This window comes from Saccoglossus kowalevskii, chromosome 17, assembly GCF_978046115.1.
Source record: "Saccoglossus kowalevskii chromosome 17, keSacKowa6.1, whole genome shotgun sequence".
Classification (NCBI taxonomy): Eukaryota; Metazoa; Hemichordata; class Enteropneusta; family Harrimaniidae; genus Saccoglossus; species Saccoglossus kowalevskii.
The window spans coordinates 26,915,099-26,935,130 of record NC_140657.1 but is presented as its reverse complement, the minus strand read 5'-3'; the positions used below and the strand labels follow the sequence as shown (position 1 = coordinate 26,935,130).

The window sequence follows — 20,032 nt, the reverse complement described above, 5'->3', positions numbered from 1 at the left end:
GGAATGTATAATTTGGCACTGGTTAATACTTTTCTCATAATTTTAAGGACGGTAATGTACATGAATTAAGAAATGCTATTCATACAAAAAGTGGTCTTACTTGACTTCCTTGTACACTCGATACGACTAAATGTGTTACCTCTTGAATTGTGCTATTGGAATAAACCTAACGAGCGCATTGTTTTTTTTTTTGAAATATGTTCCATTCTATTAATGCTTTTCAACTGACTGGACATGCCTACAAGAAGTGGTGTTTGCGCGTGTGTGTGCATGTTATTCGACTTGTTCATACTACAAAAATGGTCTATCAATATTAGCTCACTATCAAAGTATCCAGGCACTTAACATATTTATTACTTAAGACAGAATACATGTAAATGAGTACAGATAAAGTACGAGTAAATCAAAAATGCTCAGAATACTATATATTATTATACATCTGTTGATACTGCCGCTGTACTGTCTTCGTGTATACTTTGCAATATCCTCGCAATAACATATTATATTGAGAAATAAATTGTACATGCAAATAAACAGACAAATTACCAAATGAATCTCAAGATTCGAATGAAAAATTGCAAAATCAATCGAGGGTTGAGTGTAAAACAAGTCAATTAGACACAATAGACAAACTTGAATGCAATATGGTTACACGAAGTGCATCATGTCCGTGCGCAATGACAGACGACAATTTCACAGTTTATACATTTGCCAACCTTCAAGAGCATAACTTATTTCAACAGAAGACCGTAACGTGCAGTCCAGCTAATCTTGGGTCAGAAAATATTACATTTATTACACAAATTTATTTATTTGTGATTATATTAAATTCCAGCTTCCCCTTGCATTGAAAATGCCTATTTAGAACACAGTATTAACTAACATTGGGACAGTAAATATAATTATCAGTGTTAGTACGTAATACAAGGCTAAATTAATGGTAATTAAAACCTTGCATAAACAAGCTAATTAGACATACAGCTAATTCATTGTTTAGCCGTGCAGGTGTGCAAATATAATGGTATAGCTAAATTGTTGAATAAAACATATCCTTTCCTTTATTCCTTCTAACCCTTTCTAATATCTGCTGAAATCACAATAACTAGTTATTATTTCAATAATAGCACCAATGCCAAAATTCATCTATTATAGATAGAGACATTGCTGTAAACTGGCAAAGCTAATCACCACCAAATACATTGCCGTTTGCTACAAAATCTGGAACAAGAATTCCAATGACTCGACCGACTAAAAGAAGACTTCCAGTGACCAGGACTTGCACATGGTCTGCTTCCATGATACTTTGAGGTGGTGTTGGATCCTTGTGTCTTGGATGTGGTATATATGGATCTTTGCCGCAGGCTGCCCACTGTACAGCATGCATAGCACACACAAAACTCGCAGATGTGGGTTTGCTTGGCAATGCATCATATAATTCCCCTTTCATTGCCTGAAATGTGCCTCTGTTCTCTTTGCAAATAGTAAGTTCTTCTACTAGGTTCTCAAAAGTTTCTGGAATAAAATAAAATATGACCAAAAATAGTTTTGCTAGTCATTTGTGCTTAAAAAGAAATGCTTTAAAACAAACAAAATATAGTGTCTGCGCTATACAAGCGTGTGGTTTTAATTTACAAACGGCCTAGCTTAGTATATGTAGTAAAAAGCTCTCAAAATATGAGGAAAGTGCTTAGTTTATGAGGTTAGTTTAACAAGACGTTCGGTAAAAAGACAAGATTTCTACACTATTCTGCAGCGATTCATGCTTCCAAATGGCATGCATAGTTCAACAAAAAAATGGTGAGAGTAACAGGAGACCCACTGTTGTCAAAAGTCCGAATAATTGCTTATAATACCAGATATATCATTACTCCAGTAGATTTTACTACTAACAGCAGATTTTACTTGCGTTCACATTTTGTGTGTGGAAATACGTAATCTAGCTACTTTATATCAAACAGCTGGCTAATATACGAGATGTCAACTCCAATGACAGTGGTTGATTCAATTGTATCATGTCAATATTTGAACTGTGTATAGATAGGTAGTGGAAAATACTTCACCAAACAAATCGTCACACTGGAAACCTTTGGTCCAATCTCATTGGAATACCTACTATGTCTCAATATATTTTCAGTCCAGGTATATTATAAAGATTAACAACGTGAACAGAATATACAAACGAATACAACAGCAAATTTAGATCAACCCGAGGTTGTTGGCATACCAGATAATATTCCCTATGAATTCCCAGAATCTTGAGAAACTTAGAAATAAATTAGAAATATTCTGCCCCTCTATCGCTTGATAATCTACAACCATTTAATGAAGACAATACATCATTTTAATTGATATTGAAGGAACAAATGATGCCCTAAAAAAATAGTACACTGCAAAATAAGTAGGATTTACTCGAACAGTATGAAACAACTGGTTACAATGGAACCAGTACATAAACAAATGTACCAGTTTTCCACGATATATGACAAGTACGCTTATTAGCGCCAACAAAGTCTGTCATAAGTGAATCTTGAGCATTCTAGCTTTGTCAACGTGTGAATCCATGGTATGCAGACAAATACCAGACACACAAATGGCATGTGTTTGCATATCAGTTGAAAATGACTCATTTTTTTCCATCGGATGGTCACTACTACTAATGTAACTGAAGTTAACTGGTAGATAATACAAGTAGTAATAATGCAGATTATTATACATTGCAATTCAATTGTTAGCAGTGACGTTTATATGTTGTGTGAAAACTTTACTAATTGCTTACTTTCTACTAAATCGTCTACATCAGTGATGTCTGGGCTGAAGGCAGTCGCTGCGAAGTTACATTGCCCCAGGTGCTCCAATAATAATTTAGCATCCCTGCCATGCGTAACATTGAATATCAACACTTTCGCAACACGATTCCTGTAATTGAAACATTGTATCAAGCAGTGTGGGTGAAATATTTTTAGCGTGAACACGTAAGGCTTTGAGAGAATATTCTGTGAATACAATTCAGATATTCACATACATGCACAAATGAACACTCCATTTATGATTAAGAAGTTTACCGTTAATGTGTAGCAGTATAAAACGTAGCCATACTGTTATGTTGATCAGAATGGTCATTACGCGGCTGCTTTTTCAGGTGAGACAATGACAGCCTTTCTAGAAAGCTTATTAATAACATTCGTTTATTTATTTATTAATTAATTGAATTAATTTATTATTTTTTAAATTTATTTATTTATTATACAAAAAATCACAAAGACACTGACGAAACGATCACTTCAGTTCGAAGATGGTAAGTGCCAATTATCTTTATTATTGCTCTGTACGTTCAACTGTGGTTTTTTGCAGATCATGTTCATGTACAATCAATTACGCACTGAATATGCATTAAAAAAGAATCTGTTGAATGTACATTTAACAATCGATATATACTTTAGAGTTTGCTTTTCTTCTGCCGATGCTTCTTTAAACCACTTAACACCAGCCTTCATACTCATTGGTGTATGGGCTCCATCCAGATAGTATGTAACATTGTCATGTTTTACGATTTGTGTACGCCCTGGCAAGCAACAGTCGCGAAGTCCTTTGGAATCAGAAACGATAAAAATTATTACAAGTTATTGAGAAAGGAAAAAAGAAAGGGAAACTGATTTATTCTTATGATTATTGGATTTTATATTTCCCAGTTATTCACTAGTTTTTTTAAGAATATAATCATTAATTAATTCAGCTAAAATAAATATGCATACATCTCTATAACAATATTTGTTCATGTATCTGTCAGCCTGTGGTTATTCTATCAATAAGTGCTTTTTGAATTATAATTGTAGTCTTCGCTAATCAGTCACCAAATTAAATGATCTCTTTGTTAACCCAAACCAAAGGTTGATAAAACCTTTAAAATAAAATAAAACAATAAATATTTATTTCCAGCGTTAGTTTTCACACATTGATGACACAAATTAACAGCGAATGTTTTGCGTTCCCTTAAGTATGGTTTTGAAAAAAAAATCATCATGCATGCAAACATGCACTTCAATACTCTCCCAGCAAGATTTTCTTCGTTTGTTTTTGATAAGTGGTTTTGAATTATGCATAAAAAACGTCAATGATAGAGACGAATTGCAGTATTCAATACTGAGTTGTGTAAGCATAAACAGCATGTCAATCATGTTATGATTGCTCTATAAATATATTCTGATTTTATGAATGGAATTTAGGCATTTTCTATTCGTATGTGCATATTAGACGTATGCATGGTAATGTAAAACAAATATTTAGAAAGAATGTTTTTTTATTCTACATCGAAATTAATATCTAACCAAACTATCACCATAGCTTACCTGATATAAACGTGGCTGGTAACTTGAATGCTGAAGCTGTCTGGATGTCGCCATCCATGCTATATGTATTGGTACGTCCAAACCCTGCTCTCTTGTTGGAGTGATCTAGTAGAGTAAAACGTCTATAATTTTATATAGATCATTAGCAAGGGGGAAATTAACTAAGTAGTATATTGTTTATTCAAATTAAAAACAATTTTTTTTCTTTTGTTTCGTGTTACTGAAAACCTTGACAACCAATTCAAGTATATAAAATAAAATGTTATACAATTGAAATAAGAACATTTTGCAAATGTGTAAATGTTTTTATTTTTCATGTTGTATATATGCAGGTTATACTGCAGATAATGTGATGTATTTTTGTTGGTAAAACTATCTTGAAATGTCATAACGAAGATACTATTCTCACATGGGTAATGAAGTTAGGCCAGTCAACAAGACCGTCATATCAAATGTTCTAGCTTATGAATTCTAATAGTGAGAAGGTTTGTTAAACTCAGGGGAGGAATTACGATTTGATAAACATCAATATATGATGTTTAATATTATTACTACCACGCCACTTAGATCACATGTGCTATATGTAGCTATACTCAAGGTTGTTTTTGTATATGAGAGTTTAAGAACTTTTGAACGGAAGCTGGTTAAAAATCATTTGCAAGCCGAGTGGGCTCGAGCAACTCAATAAGTTAGTCGATACATCCACCAACAGTTTGAGATATAGTATGCTTCTCTACTTACAAAATAATCATTTCGATGTAAAACAAACATTAATAAACAAACGGACGCTCAGAGCAGTATATTATGTGTACCACTCGAAATGAAATAGATTCAAATATGATATAAAAGAAAACATAATTGAATGACGCATTCATGTCAATTCTAATTTTATTAGCACGTGATGCTTTTGCATAATTGATAATTCAACCAATTACATTCATTGTATGAATGCATGGCTGCACAATACGAAACATGCTGGGGTCTCATGCAGTCATATATAGTGGGAGCTCGTGATGTAAAACAATAGTTTAGAAAGAATCCTTCTGTACTATTATGTAAACTACACCCTAAATGGATACTTTGATGTCAATGGAACATCATTTGTAACACAGGAAATGTGTAATATTAATGTTTAGGCAATATCAATCAAAAGAACGTGGTTACCAGTAATTCAAATGCTAAAAATGAAAACTTAAAGTAGCATACAAGTCTCATTCGTGGATGAATCAATTAGTTAGCATCAACGTTACCATGAAGCAAAGGAAACATATCACGTGAACATGTATGTGCAACATAAGTACGTACGTAGGTTATGTTCTTCTATCCATGTTCTACATAACTGTATTGCTAAAGATGCGTTAATACGTTGATGTTCGCCAGCAAGTCCAAGCTTCATTGGCTTCCCTTGCCAATCGTAATCATCCAAGTCGGGCACAATCTGAATCGTCGCCTGTAAACATAACAGCTATGAAAAAACTGTTTTTTTTTTGCCGAATGACAATAGTGAATAATATGACAGAACCCCACACCCTGCCAGTGGCTTTCGTTGCGTGTGAAACTTATTTTCACGAGTGATGCGGTGTATCCTGCAGCCGTACTTTCACGAGCGAAGCGAATACACCGCATCTTGAAAGCCACGGGCAGGCTGTGGGGTCTGTTATTATTACATATGTTCCATATTTGATTATTTCATATTAAAGAAAAAACGTGCAACAAACCGGGTGGATTTTAGGTCGGGGAACCCCATTGCCCATTAATATGTTCCAAGATAGTGATACGGCATAGCAACTGTCACTGTGTGAAAATAAAATAATCAGACGTCTAATTTGATTCACTGCCCGAATAAATAACTCGTGGACGTTTAGTTGGGACCACGACAGAACCAGAACTGGATGACTGTGATACACAGTTTAACATGTTCCTCCACAGATCTGTGCATTGGCAAACGTGCCGTGCAGCTGCGGTACTACACTGACAGAAAGACTTTCGTCGACAGCGGCCGGCGCTGAGCCGCACGCCATAACTGCGTTTGTGATGTTGCTTGCTGGTCGTGGATTGAAAGAGTCTTGGTTTCCGGATTAAATGTTGCTCATTTGGCGTTGGTGATCTTTATTTGGAACTGAGTATTGGTTTAGACTGCTGACATTTTTGTGTCCACTTAGATGTGCTGCCGTGTTTGGTGTTACACCAGCGTCAAGGAGACGTTGAACACAGGTTTTACGTGCGCTGTGGTTACTCAATTTGCCAGTTAACTCTGTTTCTTTCAACTTCGACTTCATGAACGTAGTCACTTTATTTATGGCCATAGGTTGATTTCGCAATCATATTCCCCTAGCAATGGTACATGGGACATACTCAATTCCAATATAGAATGGCGCTGAACTGCAGTTCATTATGTTTGGTCGATGAGCTGCGTACACTGTCAATCTCGGAAGCACTTTCATGTTTGTCATTAAAACACACCGTTTTAATTGAAAACACACTGTTGTAATTAAAAACATGTGTATTATATAATAAAAAACACTAGTATTTTCTATCAAAACAGTAGTGTTTTACTCTTTTTAGAAAAGTATTTTGGGGAGTTATTGAAGCACTTTTTGATGAAAATTAAGCACATTGTAAACACACAAAAACACACTTTTCCGAAATAAAATACTAGGTGTTTTACGGTGACATAAATGTGTAATTAAAGTGTTTGCTGATAGAACAATTAAGGACTAATGCATCCACCTTTATGCAAAATTGAGTAGACAATCATCGAAAGTGATTTCCTCCAGAAAATAATTGCATGTCACGCACCAACCTATATGGTCTCACCAACCTAAGTACAACTAGAAATCGAGACATGTGGTGAATTAAGTACCGCGTGGCCTAACGGATTTTATTAATCCGCATTTGGTGAACGGTGGTTGTAGTTCCAATCACATCTGAGCATTCTCAACATGTGGTTTAAACATGTGATATTTCTCGAAAAATGCTCAATTTGAACCTCTTCAGAAAGCAAAATAAATGTTAATGTATAATAAGTGTTAATCTATAATACACATTTGTGTTTATGAGAGTAAAAAACTAAAACACTTTTCTTCCAAAATGTTGAATTATTTTATCATGAAGCATGTTTTATGCATGTTTTATAAGTGTCTATGTACACGACATGTACACAATGTCATGAGTATAACTAAAACACTTTTCCTACAAATTGTTTTGTCTTGGAGCACTTTCAAAAGCAAAAACACAGTCATGTAATGTTTCAAGGTAAAACCCCGATTATATACAGGACACTTTTGTATGTCGTCTAAGGTATGCATCTATAATAGACAATACTTATTATCGACTGTATGCAGCATATTGGAAGAAAAAATGCTCACACACGTCAAATTTATGATAAATTTATACCATGTACCTGTCACAAGTTTAATAACCGATGGAATTAAACATGCTGGTGTTGTTATCAATGTTCGAGTTAATGAGCTGGATGATGCTGCGCTAAACTGGCAATTATTCCCTGTGATCTAATCATTAGATTCAATTTCTTTACAGCTCTTATTCTATTGGCAGAACCTCGGTGTTGAATTCCAATATGGTGATTACCACGCACCTGTGCAAATTTGCTATAATTTAAACAGCTCCTCTAAGCCTCCAATAATACATAACCATTCAATTGTTATTTAGGAATGTAATAAATACAATAAAACACGTCTTCCATTGAGGCATTTTTCTACGTGTCGTGATTATAAACACTTTACAAAATGTGTGTCTAGTAAAAGCACTTTTAAAAGTGTTGTGATAATAAAAACACATTTTATACATGTCCTTGTGGAAACACTTTAGAAATGTGTGACCAGTAAAAACACTTTTAAAAGTGTTATGATAATAAGCACTTTATATACATGTTTCTGGTAGAAACTTTTTTAAAAACGTGTTTCTAATATGTTATAGGCAAAAACATCCCTGCAAAGTGTTTTCATAATATACACTTCTCGCAATTATGCAGATTATAAACACTTTAAGTGTTTTTAAAGTGGGGACAAGCTTATAAACTTGTTAAATGTTTTATCAAAATACAGTAAGACTGTTTTATTTTAAAACAGTTATGTTGTAAAATAACTCATTTGCGATTTTAAGAAAAACACTTAATGTGTTTAATTATAAATCACTTAAAAGAGATTTTAAAGTGGGGACAAAAATGTGTCACCTAGGTTTACAGTGTATGCTTTGTATGCACGAACTGGGCAAATGTCCTGGGTTTTCGGTGCAGCATACGCTTTTGGTGCAAAGCTCATAGTATTACCAGGCTCCCCGTGACGAGTTTTGGGGAGTTTCATTATACGCTAGAAACTCACCATTTTCGTCACTCTGTGGGACTACATCACCCCATTCCATCTGACGGTGTTCGTTGTTTCCGCGCAAACCGAAAAGCTTTGTGTTGTTATACCACATAGTTTTGATGATGGCTTTTGCGGAGTCTACACCAAGTTGCCCATCAGTAACGACTCCTCTTGATCTTTCGTAATTGGTTGTGATTTGGCTGGCAAATTACCAAATCCAGAAGCCTTCAGATGTTTCCTTTTAGCGGCCAATGTACGGCGACTTGCAGCAAAATGCATCGTCACGAATGATGCTTATTCTGTAATTATTGTCACACAAAGACCGGTCAATCGATTTTTGATACAATGATATAGAGTCCGGCTCATATTCGTCTCCGTTTTTCTTACGAATACCAAAATAAAATTGCGACAGCAAAGCATCTAGCTGGGATGGTGGTATATCCTTCAGGTCACGCTTTTTTGTGTGTCATAGACTTCTTCCAATCATTAAATACAGTTCACGCTTCGTTATCATCGCCTTATTCTTGTTTTTCTGCTCGCGGACAAACGCCGCAACGTCACCAACAGAAACCTCCCAGTACCTCGATGCTGATGGTTCCGGCTCCATAGCAATCGCCGATTTTACCGCGGGTTGATCTTCTGAGAGCCCTTCAGGATAATAAAACTCAGTTTCCAGGTGGTCAACATACATTAAGTTCTCCCAATCGTAGTATTCCATGTGATATGCCAAAAATGTTGCTGGACGATTTGAACCGGATAAAAATAGCAGACGAAAATTTATTTACTAAATAATGGAAATACCATGTCATTTGCATATCGACTGTGAAAATACCGAAAACATTATTGCATGGGTGATATGCAACTTAGTTTTAGTCAAAATAAGTGACTGCCTAAAATTACCATTACTGTTGTTCAAATTTCATTTCACTTGGCAAGTATATTCATGTACCCTAAGGGGAAAATATCGTACTTCTTAATGTTTAAATTTCTGCTATGTTACGGTACTCATGAAGGGCCTACTCTGTTTGCTCTCAGACCTCATTTGCATATGGGGTGTGGAAATACCGATTTTGATTTTTGGGACAAATCGAAATAAACTGCAGTACATATGTAATAATATGAGGTTATTACGAGGATACTGCAAAGTATGCACGAAGACTTTACAGCGGGAGTATCGACCGAAGCGCCCCGTACTGTACGGTGACAGATGTATAATAATTTGTAATATGCGTCAATGTTTTTAAATGATTTATTATACATATTAATGTATATTTTAGTTAATGATACTGCCAATGATCTAACATTGTAGTTCTATCTGAGTATTGTAATTGATATATTTACACTCACGTGTATTTCATTGGCTCTACATCTCAATGTATTCATGGCCTCCTGTACCTGTGGGATTGTGAATGCTGGTCGGCCAGGCTGTTGAATAAAACATTTTTGTTTATCTTCACTCATTTTTTAATGATCATAGATGTTTCATAAAGCAAATCGACATAGAAACATGTGTACAAATAAATGTTCGCGATAAGTATGATAATATATTTCACAAAACAAAATTGTGTGCATATGTTTTGTTTCATATTACAAACAAAATAAAAACCGCAATATTTTCAGTGATTTTTATATTTTTCATTGATGATTAGGTTGCATGTTGAATGTAAATGTAATTCTCACCTTGCATATTCCAGCTTTGTGCCATGCTATGCTATCAATCGTGTTTCCTAACAAATTTGTATGATCCAAGTCCAATAAAGTGATGCCAACCACTCTCGGGCTTTGCACAATGTTGGTGCAATCATAAGCGCCACCAACGCCCACTTCAAGAATGACAACATCAACCTAGATACATATTTATAAAATGATTATTGATAGCACACTACGAGGTTAAAACTCGCGACCAGACAATGCGCCTTGTTCTTTCTGTTCCTTCTGATCATATGCACGGAGTTTCAACTTAGTATTTTCAAATAATTTATGTTCATTTGATAATTGTAGATGTAGGTGCATTTTGATCAATATTGCCAATTTCACACCCAAATTGCGGGCTTAAATAGAAAAATCACAGGCAACATCCACTCTTACATTGAAGTGTGTCTAACTGCAAAACAATTCCGTATAAATGTCACTTATTCCGAAACACCTCAATTCTTATATACCATGGAGATTATACAGTGTAGTTTTTGTTTTGTGTTGTTTAGCCTACACCATAGCAATATTCTCGAGGTCTCACCTTTTCATGTATGAACACATTCAATGCCATTAATGTCATAAATCTGAATCCACTCAGCATAGTTTCAGGATACTCGCATTTTGTTGACTCTAATTTATTGTAGACATCAAAGAAATATTTACTGAAAACATCCTTTGTCAGTGTTAAACCATTGATGCGGATTCGCTCACGAAATTCTACCAAATGTGGTGAGCTAGAAATAATAAAGATTATCTTACAAAACAATTTATTATAATTTACTGTCAAACACTTCGACGTAGATATTGCAATCTTAACGAATATGGCTTCATACTAGAATTAGCTCAATTGTAACTTAGCAATCGTTTTATAAAATTAAACATTTTGCTAAACCCAGCTACATCTGGATTGTGCGAAATTACTAGTACACTATAGTTAAATTAGCTAAAATAACGTGTCAGCTGAAACACGTTGGTATAGTATTTTACAACAATGCTACCCGTATTTTTGGCTTTATAAAAACATTCAAATAGTAGTTCAACATTCACAGCTCCAAACATTTGATAAACAATACCAGATTTTGATTCATTGATAATCATTCTTTTTGTACCATGTAATGAATCCAATGAGTTAATATTGTTACTTACCTGTATAATCCTGTTTTGAACCCATTTGCTCGTAATATACTTTCACAAAAAGCAGACACAGAACCTTTACCCTTTGTACCACTTACATGAATTATGTTCAATCCATCAACATCATCAAGCTAATAAGGAAACAACAATGTAAGCATCATCATCATTTTGAATTGAGTATATTTTCAGTTTGAGTATAGGAAATTACACTTCAAATGCGTTGAGATCATTTAATGGTGTATCATGTATTGTCAGAAACCAATAATCTTAAACTTTACTTCTATTTAAGTAATGTACTTTGTTTTTGCTTTTTTGAAAATTATTGCATTGTTGATTATTTTAATTTGGGCTAATGAGACCATAAGAAATACACAGCAACAGGCACTTTATATGTTGTGAAGCAAATATTCAGGATGAAAACCATTATCCCAGTACCCTAAATTATTGAATTCATTGTGACATTGACTGGAGACATTGACTGGAGAAAAAGATGAATACCAATAACATGACAGTCATATTGTTTCTTCTAACACCATTAAGAGTCACCAATTTTAGGAGTATAATACATCAAGCGTCGAGTTTGATTTTTTTAATCTGTGTGAAACATTGTAATTAATTCCAAGAAATCAGGTTTATTGTAAATACTTGAACTCACATTGATATCAACTCTTTTTATGTAGTCACTCATTTCAGGGAGGCTTTTAGTACTGTACCAACTTTTATTGCGAAATATAATCGTACGAGACGCATCACGTACAATACCTTCCATTGCCTTTTGAACTTCCTGTTAATAAATTGCATTAAACAATGTCATATATGATATGTCTTCATGCGAGTTATTATTATTATGACGACACTGAATGGAATTGAAATCAAAGAATAAGGCAGATTATACAAACTAACATCTTGTCAGTTCATTGATCGCAAGATATACCAACCGCGCTAATATTGCTATTTGGTTGGGCATCGACATTGTATTGTACCAAGCAGATGAAAAAATCACGGGCTGCATCTCGGGCAAATACATCATAATTTATAATAACCACACATATATCAAAACTATTATTCACGGTTCAGTACGAATTGTTTAAATAAAATAATAATAATAAATAATATTATTAAAGAATCCTTCTTCAAAATCAAATCACACCAAATAATTGTTCTTCGACATAACTACAAGCGTTCAGTGTGATACCACTCTTGTTCTTGCAGAATTTCTGGAAATGAACAGAAATTGATTATTTTGTAATGGAACTATTGTTATTTAAGATTATATTATTAAAAACAAATTCTTATTCATACTCTACACCTGTCATTATAATAGATTAAATGTTGTGACTGCATTTACTTCTTCAGTTTTTTCTGTATTTTCTGTATTCTCATGTTGTTATTTATTGCGTTTTTATTGTAATTTTGACTAAGCTTTCAGAAATTCTACATTTGAAGTCCCAACTGTAAATCGATTCCCTGTTAGCCTAGTTCATCAGCGCTTGTTTTGAACAGAATGTACCCGTTTTTTTTACGATGTGTCCCATGTCTAGCAAAACCACATTTAATAGTTACTGCATATCAACGTGTTGTGTCATAAATAGAGGTTTCACGCTCCCAGTGTTGATTTGGTTATCGCCATTCATATTGAAATATTCTCGTAATGTACACCTTTGTATACAAATATTTATTAATCATATAATGTAAACCTTTGTATACAAATATTCATCAAGCATATATGTACATTTTATAGACGAATATTCAACAGGCATAAAATGTACACCTTTGTAGACTAATATCCATCATGCATATAACGTACACTTTTGCAGAGAAATATTTATCAAGCATACACTGTACACTTTTGTAGACGAATATTCATCAAGCATATAACGTACATTTTTGTAGGCGAATATTCATCAAGCATATAATGCACACTTTTGTAGACGAATATTCATCAAGCATATAACGTACACCTTGTTGACGAATATTCATCAAGCGACAAAACAAGCGTACACTTTTATACACCCACATTCACAATAAAACCACTACATCGTTGATTTAATGCGAGTCTTCTGTGGCGTAAATAAGTCAACGCAGTCGGTACACAGCAGGACAGTTACTTTTAATCGAAAAAAGTCTTTACCGTGGACGCAAACTGGCACTCACATACACTTACTCGACTGTTAGGACAGTGAAAGCCACTCACATAGAGCCAATCCATGCCAAGAATCGTTTTCTTCAGAATCACTGAACACATTGATCTGAAATTTGTTTTTTACCATTTATATGTAAAGCTTAGTAAAGTTTGGTCAGTAAAGTGTGTTTTTTTCCCGAAAGAAATTAGTTTTATACTGAATGTCACAGTTACATGCTTGCATTTTATCATATACCTCGTATTGCCCGGCCTCCTAACGCTATGGGAATCCCGATGCGGGAGTCGTGCAACAATTTTCCATAAAACGCCCGAGCCTCCGTTTACCATATTTGGTAAACGCGTCTACTTTCTGTTCACAAACAATTTGAGTTTATTGTCTGTGCTTCGATAATGGCTGACGATATTATTGATGGGAAATATACCAGTTGGATTCATTATTACCCCGACGAAAGCCGGCATTCCACCAAAACAAATCATAAAGATAACTGGTCACAAAAACGTGTCAAGTTTACAACACTACGATACTGTCTCCGTGGAAGATTATCAGCGCTCGAATCTAGAACTGTAAACCAAACTGCTTCTTGTCCAGCAATTGTTTCTCGTTCACCGACTACATGTTTTAACAACTGTGAAATCAACGTTTCTCTACCTGCGGCTACAACATCAGCTCCAAGAAAACGTCCGTTTGTTATGTATAATTCGGAAAGTCGTGACAAAATTAGCTCGACTGTAGTGTTCATTCTTAACTGAGACAACTAATACTTTTATTAGTTGTCCGAGTTCTTAAGAAAAAAAGTTTATAATGAGTTTGTATTTAGGCCACACCGACTTAATTGTATGGATGACATCCACGCGCGCATTAGTTTTCGCCTTTTCTCAAAAAAAAAAAAATCTCCAACGACGAGTCTCTACAGATCGGTTTTCTGTCCGGAACTTGCCGACTCATATTGTCGCAAAGCGCCGGCTTGTCGTAAAACTCTTTTTGGACTATCTAAAAACGTGCCAATTTTGTCGTAAATGATCTTCTGCACATGCGTATTGCGTTGCCAGGAATACGTGAGCATAACAGTTCAGAGGAAAAACTGAGGGATTGTTGTAGACTGGTACGCAATTGACGTCGGCCAGGGAGATATGACGTTTACACAGCTATACGAGAGATTGGTTAAAGCTAACCCCTACTGTGTAGAGAGGAGCAAGCAAGGACATTTCTGTATCATTGCAATGTTTTGTTAGTTATTGTCATAAAGTAGTGATATGTACATTCCGCCTTGACTTGTACTGAAAATGATGTCCATGTTGTACCTTGCATGCAGTGTTTTTGACTGAAGGTACAGTAGAACGTCGATTATCCGAACTGTTAGGGGGACATGCTTTTTGTTCGGTTATGCAAACAGTTCGGATATGCGATCTTGTGTGGGCGTGCTCAAGTTTACAGGCTCACTACACACAAATTCTAACGTACATGACTGTAATGAAATAAAACAATAATACATGTAGAGTACGTCATTAAAAACATTTTTATTTAATCAGTAATATATTGTAATAAAAATGTTGCATGCTGGAATGTTAAAAAGTGTTTCAAAATGTCCGTAAAATGTAGGGATAATAAAGTTCTTGGGAAAACCAAGTCCCGGAACCAAGTGAAGACGGATTTCTCTGAATGATCGTCATAGGCTGTTTTCGTTATCTTTCGTTTCAGTCCTGCACTTGAATCCATTTTACTGAAAAAATCCAGCAGCTTTTGTTTTACCTTGATATCGGATATCATCGATTTACCAACACCATACTCGGTAGATAGATTGCTTGCGGTTTCGCCACGTTCTAGTCGATTTATAATTGACAACTTTGCGTCCAAATCAAGCACACAGCGTTTGCATTTCACTGGGGGTAGCCACGCCAACGCTAGATAAAAGACGCTGATAAAGTAAACAGGTGAAAGGTCGCTTCGTATTCGCTGTGTATAGATCGGCTAGCGGCTCGATGTTACCAGATTGCTCTGGGATTTTCGAATAGTAAACTGCTACAAGATGTCCCGATTTTATTGGATTCAGCAAAGTTTTTAACACAATCCAGGTTGGCTACTGTGATCATCGGACGTAAACACTTCGACGCTGTGAACCATCAAACGGCCCGCCGACTGTGGTCATTGGTTGCCGTTGTCTGCTGATAAACCATCAAAGAGGCACACCAAAGGGTTGTCGTTTCGCCTCTCTTTTTCACTGCACTATTAATTCTCTATCTCCCAAAGGGAGTATGACCTTTCTGGCCAATTGTGTATAGTTTTGGTAGAGCCCTGATACTTTGCGTTAACTTCCACTTTAACTGACAAACTCATACACAACTGGATCAGGTTACACTTGCCTACTCAAATATAACTGGGACAAGTACACAACAGATAACAACTGATATGGAGTGGCTTGCTGACAACCTAAGTACAATTACATAGTACAGAGGCACAGTCATGAACAATTGGATAGGCTTGTAGGCACACATAGTAATCTATGGTGTGTCTTGCTGAGCACATTCATGAACAATTGGACAGCACACACACACAGTTATTGACAACTGAGGCGTTGTTCTGTGCATTTAAAAAAACTGGCATGGAGTATTATTTATTGAGTCCTATTTGGTCTGGTTTTCAGAAATATCTAATTACCTAAAAATACACTGATTAGTAGGTATATATATATAATATTCACACTGCACTGATTCATTAGTCCTGCAAAATAAAGCATACATGGTCAGTTTACAATTGCATAAATATCACCCTACCCAACACCACCCACCACCCTTGGGCCCATCCTAACAAAAAGTTCCAGCACTAATTTCTAAGCTGTCTTCTTCTTGGTCTTCCCACTCTTGGTCTTTCTTGATTTCTAGGATCTCTGCCATCCCACCTTAGTCTGGCTTCTGCCTGATCCTCTTCATTATACTGGGTCTCTTTGTACACAGTTGACTTCCCTGTAGAAATATGGTGATAGGGCAGGAAGCAGTCCCTGCAAAGGTGAATACTGCATCGGTTGCACTTGTAGCTGCTCAGGTGGTAGCCTCCACTCCTTGTCTTTCTATTTAGTTTGATACACAGCCTACAACAATGTCCACGTCCTGCCTCACGCACCAGTGTGTGCCCCTTGTAGCTGTCAATTGATGGCTGTGCAGTGACAAGCTCTTTCTTACGTGAAGAGAAACCACCAACCAGAGCTATACCAATCTTTAATTGATAAGATTTGTGTGTCAGATTGGCATTGGTTATGGTTTGATAAATTATCCAACTGTTGGTCAAGGCAGTGTCCAACAAATAGAAAAATACATATTTCCACCACTTGTGGGTTTGGCGTTGTGAGGTGTAATATGCCCTCAACTGGTTTGCTCTGTCTACACCACCCATAAACTGGTTATAATTTTCTATAACCTCAGGTGCTGGCACTGTGTAGGTCACTCTTTTATGCGATTCTTTGTTTTTTACATATCTTACAAGTCTCTCTCCCCTGGTCCTGAAACCTTCCTTGCATGTTGTCAGAGCAGTGAATAATTTTGAGTCTTTCCATACGACTACAACCAAGTCTCCTTTCTGTCTTGAGACAAATTGACCCCTCTCAAGCCGTTTTATCCTTTTACTGTCAGGATTCTTATCACTTGCCTTTAGACAAGTTGGCATTCCCTTCCTGGTTGGCCGAGTACTGCCAATAAGGAATGTGTGATGATTGTTTAGCAGAGTCATTGCCAAGTCAGGACTAGTGTAAAAACTGTCTGTATATAAAATATGATTGAACCCTTGTACATGGCTGATCATATCAACACACAGATCATGGGTTTTTCTATCCCCTTTTCTATCAGTAATGGCAGATACTGTCATGAATCTGATACAGCTTATGTAATTAGAGACTGCATCTGCAAGTACATAAACTTTAAATCCCTTGGATCTTGGTTTGCTATGAATAAATACGGTTGGGATACCTGCTTTACTCCCCTTATAACCTATGATAGCTTCATCTATTACTATCTCTTGGTGGAGATTATAAGAATTTTGGGAAGACTCCATAATTTTGTTTAGGACTGGAAGTACTTTATACATTGGTTCCCGACTTTTCTCAATTCTACGTCTCTCAGGATCACTAATATTTGCTGGATCTTTGTCAGCATCATTGCAGTGAAAATACTGAAGTATTTTTTGAAATCGATTTCTACTCATTGTTCCTGCTATAAATTCATTCCTAAGAGCAGTCTGGTTAGACCAGTAGTCCCCAATTTCCATCTTTGGATCAACACCCATCAAGATAAGGATTCCAAGAAATGCTCTAATTTCATCATCTTTGACTTCATGCCAAAATTTATCTCTCTTGCGTTTTCTGAGCTGGCTCCATTGAGCATATTTGTTTGTCTCACGGCGCAGTTTTTTAATCAGATATGTAGGAAAAATGGTATGAAATGCTTCCAGGACACTTGCATTCTCATCCAAAGGAACATTGGGGCCAGGTGGGTCACCTGTAAATTCCATTGAACCAGTGTGACGTTTCAGGTGTGATGACCACCCTTCATCATCCTCACTTTCAGAACTGTCATCAGAACCAAGGTGCATGTATTCAGTTGGCTCCTCATACCTGTGGCCTCTTTTCCATGTGTCTTCAATTCTTCTGACATTTACATTTTGTCTTATTCTCCTACGTGATCTCAAGGTAAGCCCTTCATGCGGGTCTTCATCTGACACTACATCTTCCCCAGAAGATGAGGGGAAACAATGGTCACTACTGACTTCCATATCTTCCCCTGACTCCAGGCAATCATCTGACAGGTCATTTTCTTCACTGACGGCAATCACCCTATCATGTCTCTCATCATTGGTCTGTTCATTGCTTCTCTCATCTTCCCCAATACTGGCCATGTCCTGTGGTGGTTCATTGCCAACTACTGCCATGTCCTGTAGTGGTTCATTGCCAACTACTGCCATGTCCTGTGGTGGTTCATTGCTAACTACTGCCATGTCCTGTGGTGGTTCATTGCCAATTACTGCCATGTCCTGTGGTGGTTCATTGCCACCTTCACTAGTGCCAACTACTGCCACGTACTGGGGTGGTTCACTGTTACCTTCACTCGTGTCAACTACTGCCATGTCTTGCGGTGGTTCATTGCCAACTACTGCCATGTCCTGGGGTGGTTCACTGCCAGTGCCACCTTCACTAATGCCAATTACTGCCATGTCCTGAGGTGGTTCACTGCCACCTTCACTCGTGTCAACTACTGCCATGTCCTGGGGTGGTTCACTGCCACCTTCACTAGTGCCAACTACTGCCATGTCCTGTAGTGGTTCATTGCCAACTACTGCCATGTCCTGTGGTGGTTCACTGCCAACTACTGCCATGTCCTGCAATGGTTCAATTTCCTGTGGTGTAGATGTACCACTAAAAGGAGTGGCTCTACCACTATCTGTATATCTTAAATGTACCCTGTCTTGCAGTGGGTCACTGTCACTGACATCCATTGCCATGTCCTGCGGGGGTTCACTGGCATGTTCAGGATTGCGAACCACTGGCATTTCTTCTGGTGGTTCACAAGGTGTAGATTCACCACTAGAAGGGGTGGTTCTATCTGTAAATTGTAACCTGCTGCCTCTCCTTGTCCTGCCACCAGAATTCATTATACGTGACTCCTCATTGCTGAGTTGCAAGGCAGCCACCTCTCTAAGTGACATTTCCAGCTCCTCACACACTTATGCAAAAAAAGAGAAAAACTTGTAAGTATAAAGTATTTAGCCCAAGGTCAATTTTGTGTATCAAAAATACATCAACCATATGGGATTCAATATACTTTAACTACATGCCAGTTATTTCCCCATGCATCAGAAACACAGCCAATTGTGACTAAATGTTCCTATTAGCCCAGGCTAACTATGTCATGAATAGTTAGAAGCATTGCCAGTTACATCTATATTTGTTTAAAACACTACCCAATTGTACCTCAGTGGGCCCAGTACAATGTCTAGTTGCTACTCACTGTTTTTATCCATAGTGCCAATTGTGTTTCAATGTACCTTCAAATCAGGCCAGTTGTATACTTGTGTGTATACATATACTGCCAATTGTGTTCTAATGTGTTGCCTTCCATCCGTATCCATAGTGCAGTTGTTTCTCAATGTGCATGCAAGGCAGGCCAATTGTGTTCTAATGTGTTCAAAACACTGGCCAATTATTTCCTAGTATTTCCACTGATATAGCCAACTGTTACTTACTGTTCTTATCCATAGTGCAATTGAGTCCTATTGTGCCTGCAAAATTACTGAAAACCATGTAAAGGACTGCAAAAATTCTGCCGATTTTCCCACTTTTTGAAGACGATGTGAAGTATGCCACTGTAGATTTAACTGCCTATTTATAGCTCTTCACAGCACT

General features: G+C 36.6%; 1 protein-coding gene across 1 annotated transcript; it reads right to left on the bottom strand.

Annotated features, from left to right (window-relative positions):
- Positions 1-332: 332 nt before the first annotated feature.
- LOC100369085 (folylpolyglutamate synthase, mitochondrial-like) lies at positions 333-12,720 on the bottom strand. Its single transcript, XM_006818051.3, has 11 exons — positions 12,654-12,720; positions 12,159-12,287; positions 11,516-11,634; positions 10,911-11,103; positions 10,355-10,519; positions 10,022-10,099; positions 5,652-5,796; positions 4,347-4,451; positions 3,436-3,586; positions 2,777-2,916; positions 333-1,512 (listed from the first exon to the last, which is right to left on the bottom strand). Exons 1-11 carry the CDS (start codon positions 12,672-12,674, stop codon positions 1,181-1,183), a joined length of 1,578 nt encoding a protein of 525 aa, XP_006818114.1. The 5' UTR covers positions 12,675-12,720; the 3' UTR covers positions 333-1,180.
- Between the last annotated feature and the right edge of the window lie 7,312 nt (positions 12,721-20,032).

Excerpts from the sequence above, each read along its gene's own strand:
- LOC100369085 (XM_006818051.3), bottom strand. The coding sequence starts at position 12,674 with ATGTCGAAGAACAATTATTTG. Across the intron at positions 12,288-12,653 it reads TGTCGAAGAACAATTATTTG|GAAGTTCAAAAGGCAATGGA; the intron begins GTGTGATTTGAT and ends ATTTATTAACAG. Across the intron at positions 11,104-11,515 it reads TTCAAAACAGGATTATACAG|CTCACCACATTTGGTAGAAT; the intron begins GTAAGTAACAAT and ends TATTATTTCTAG.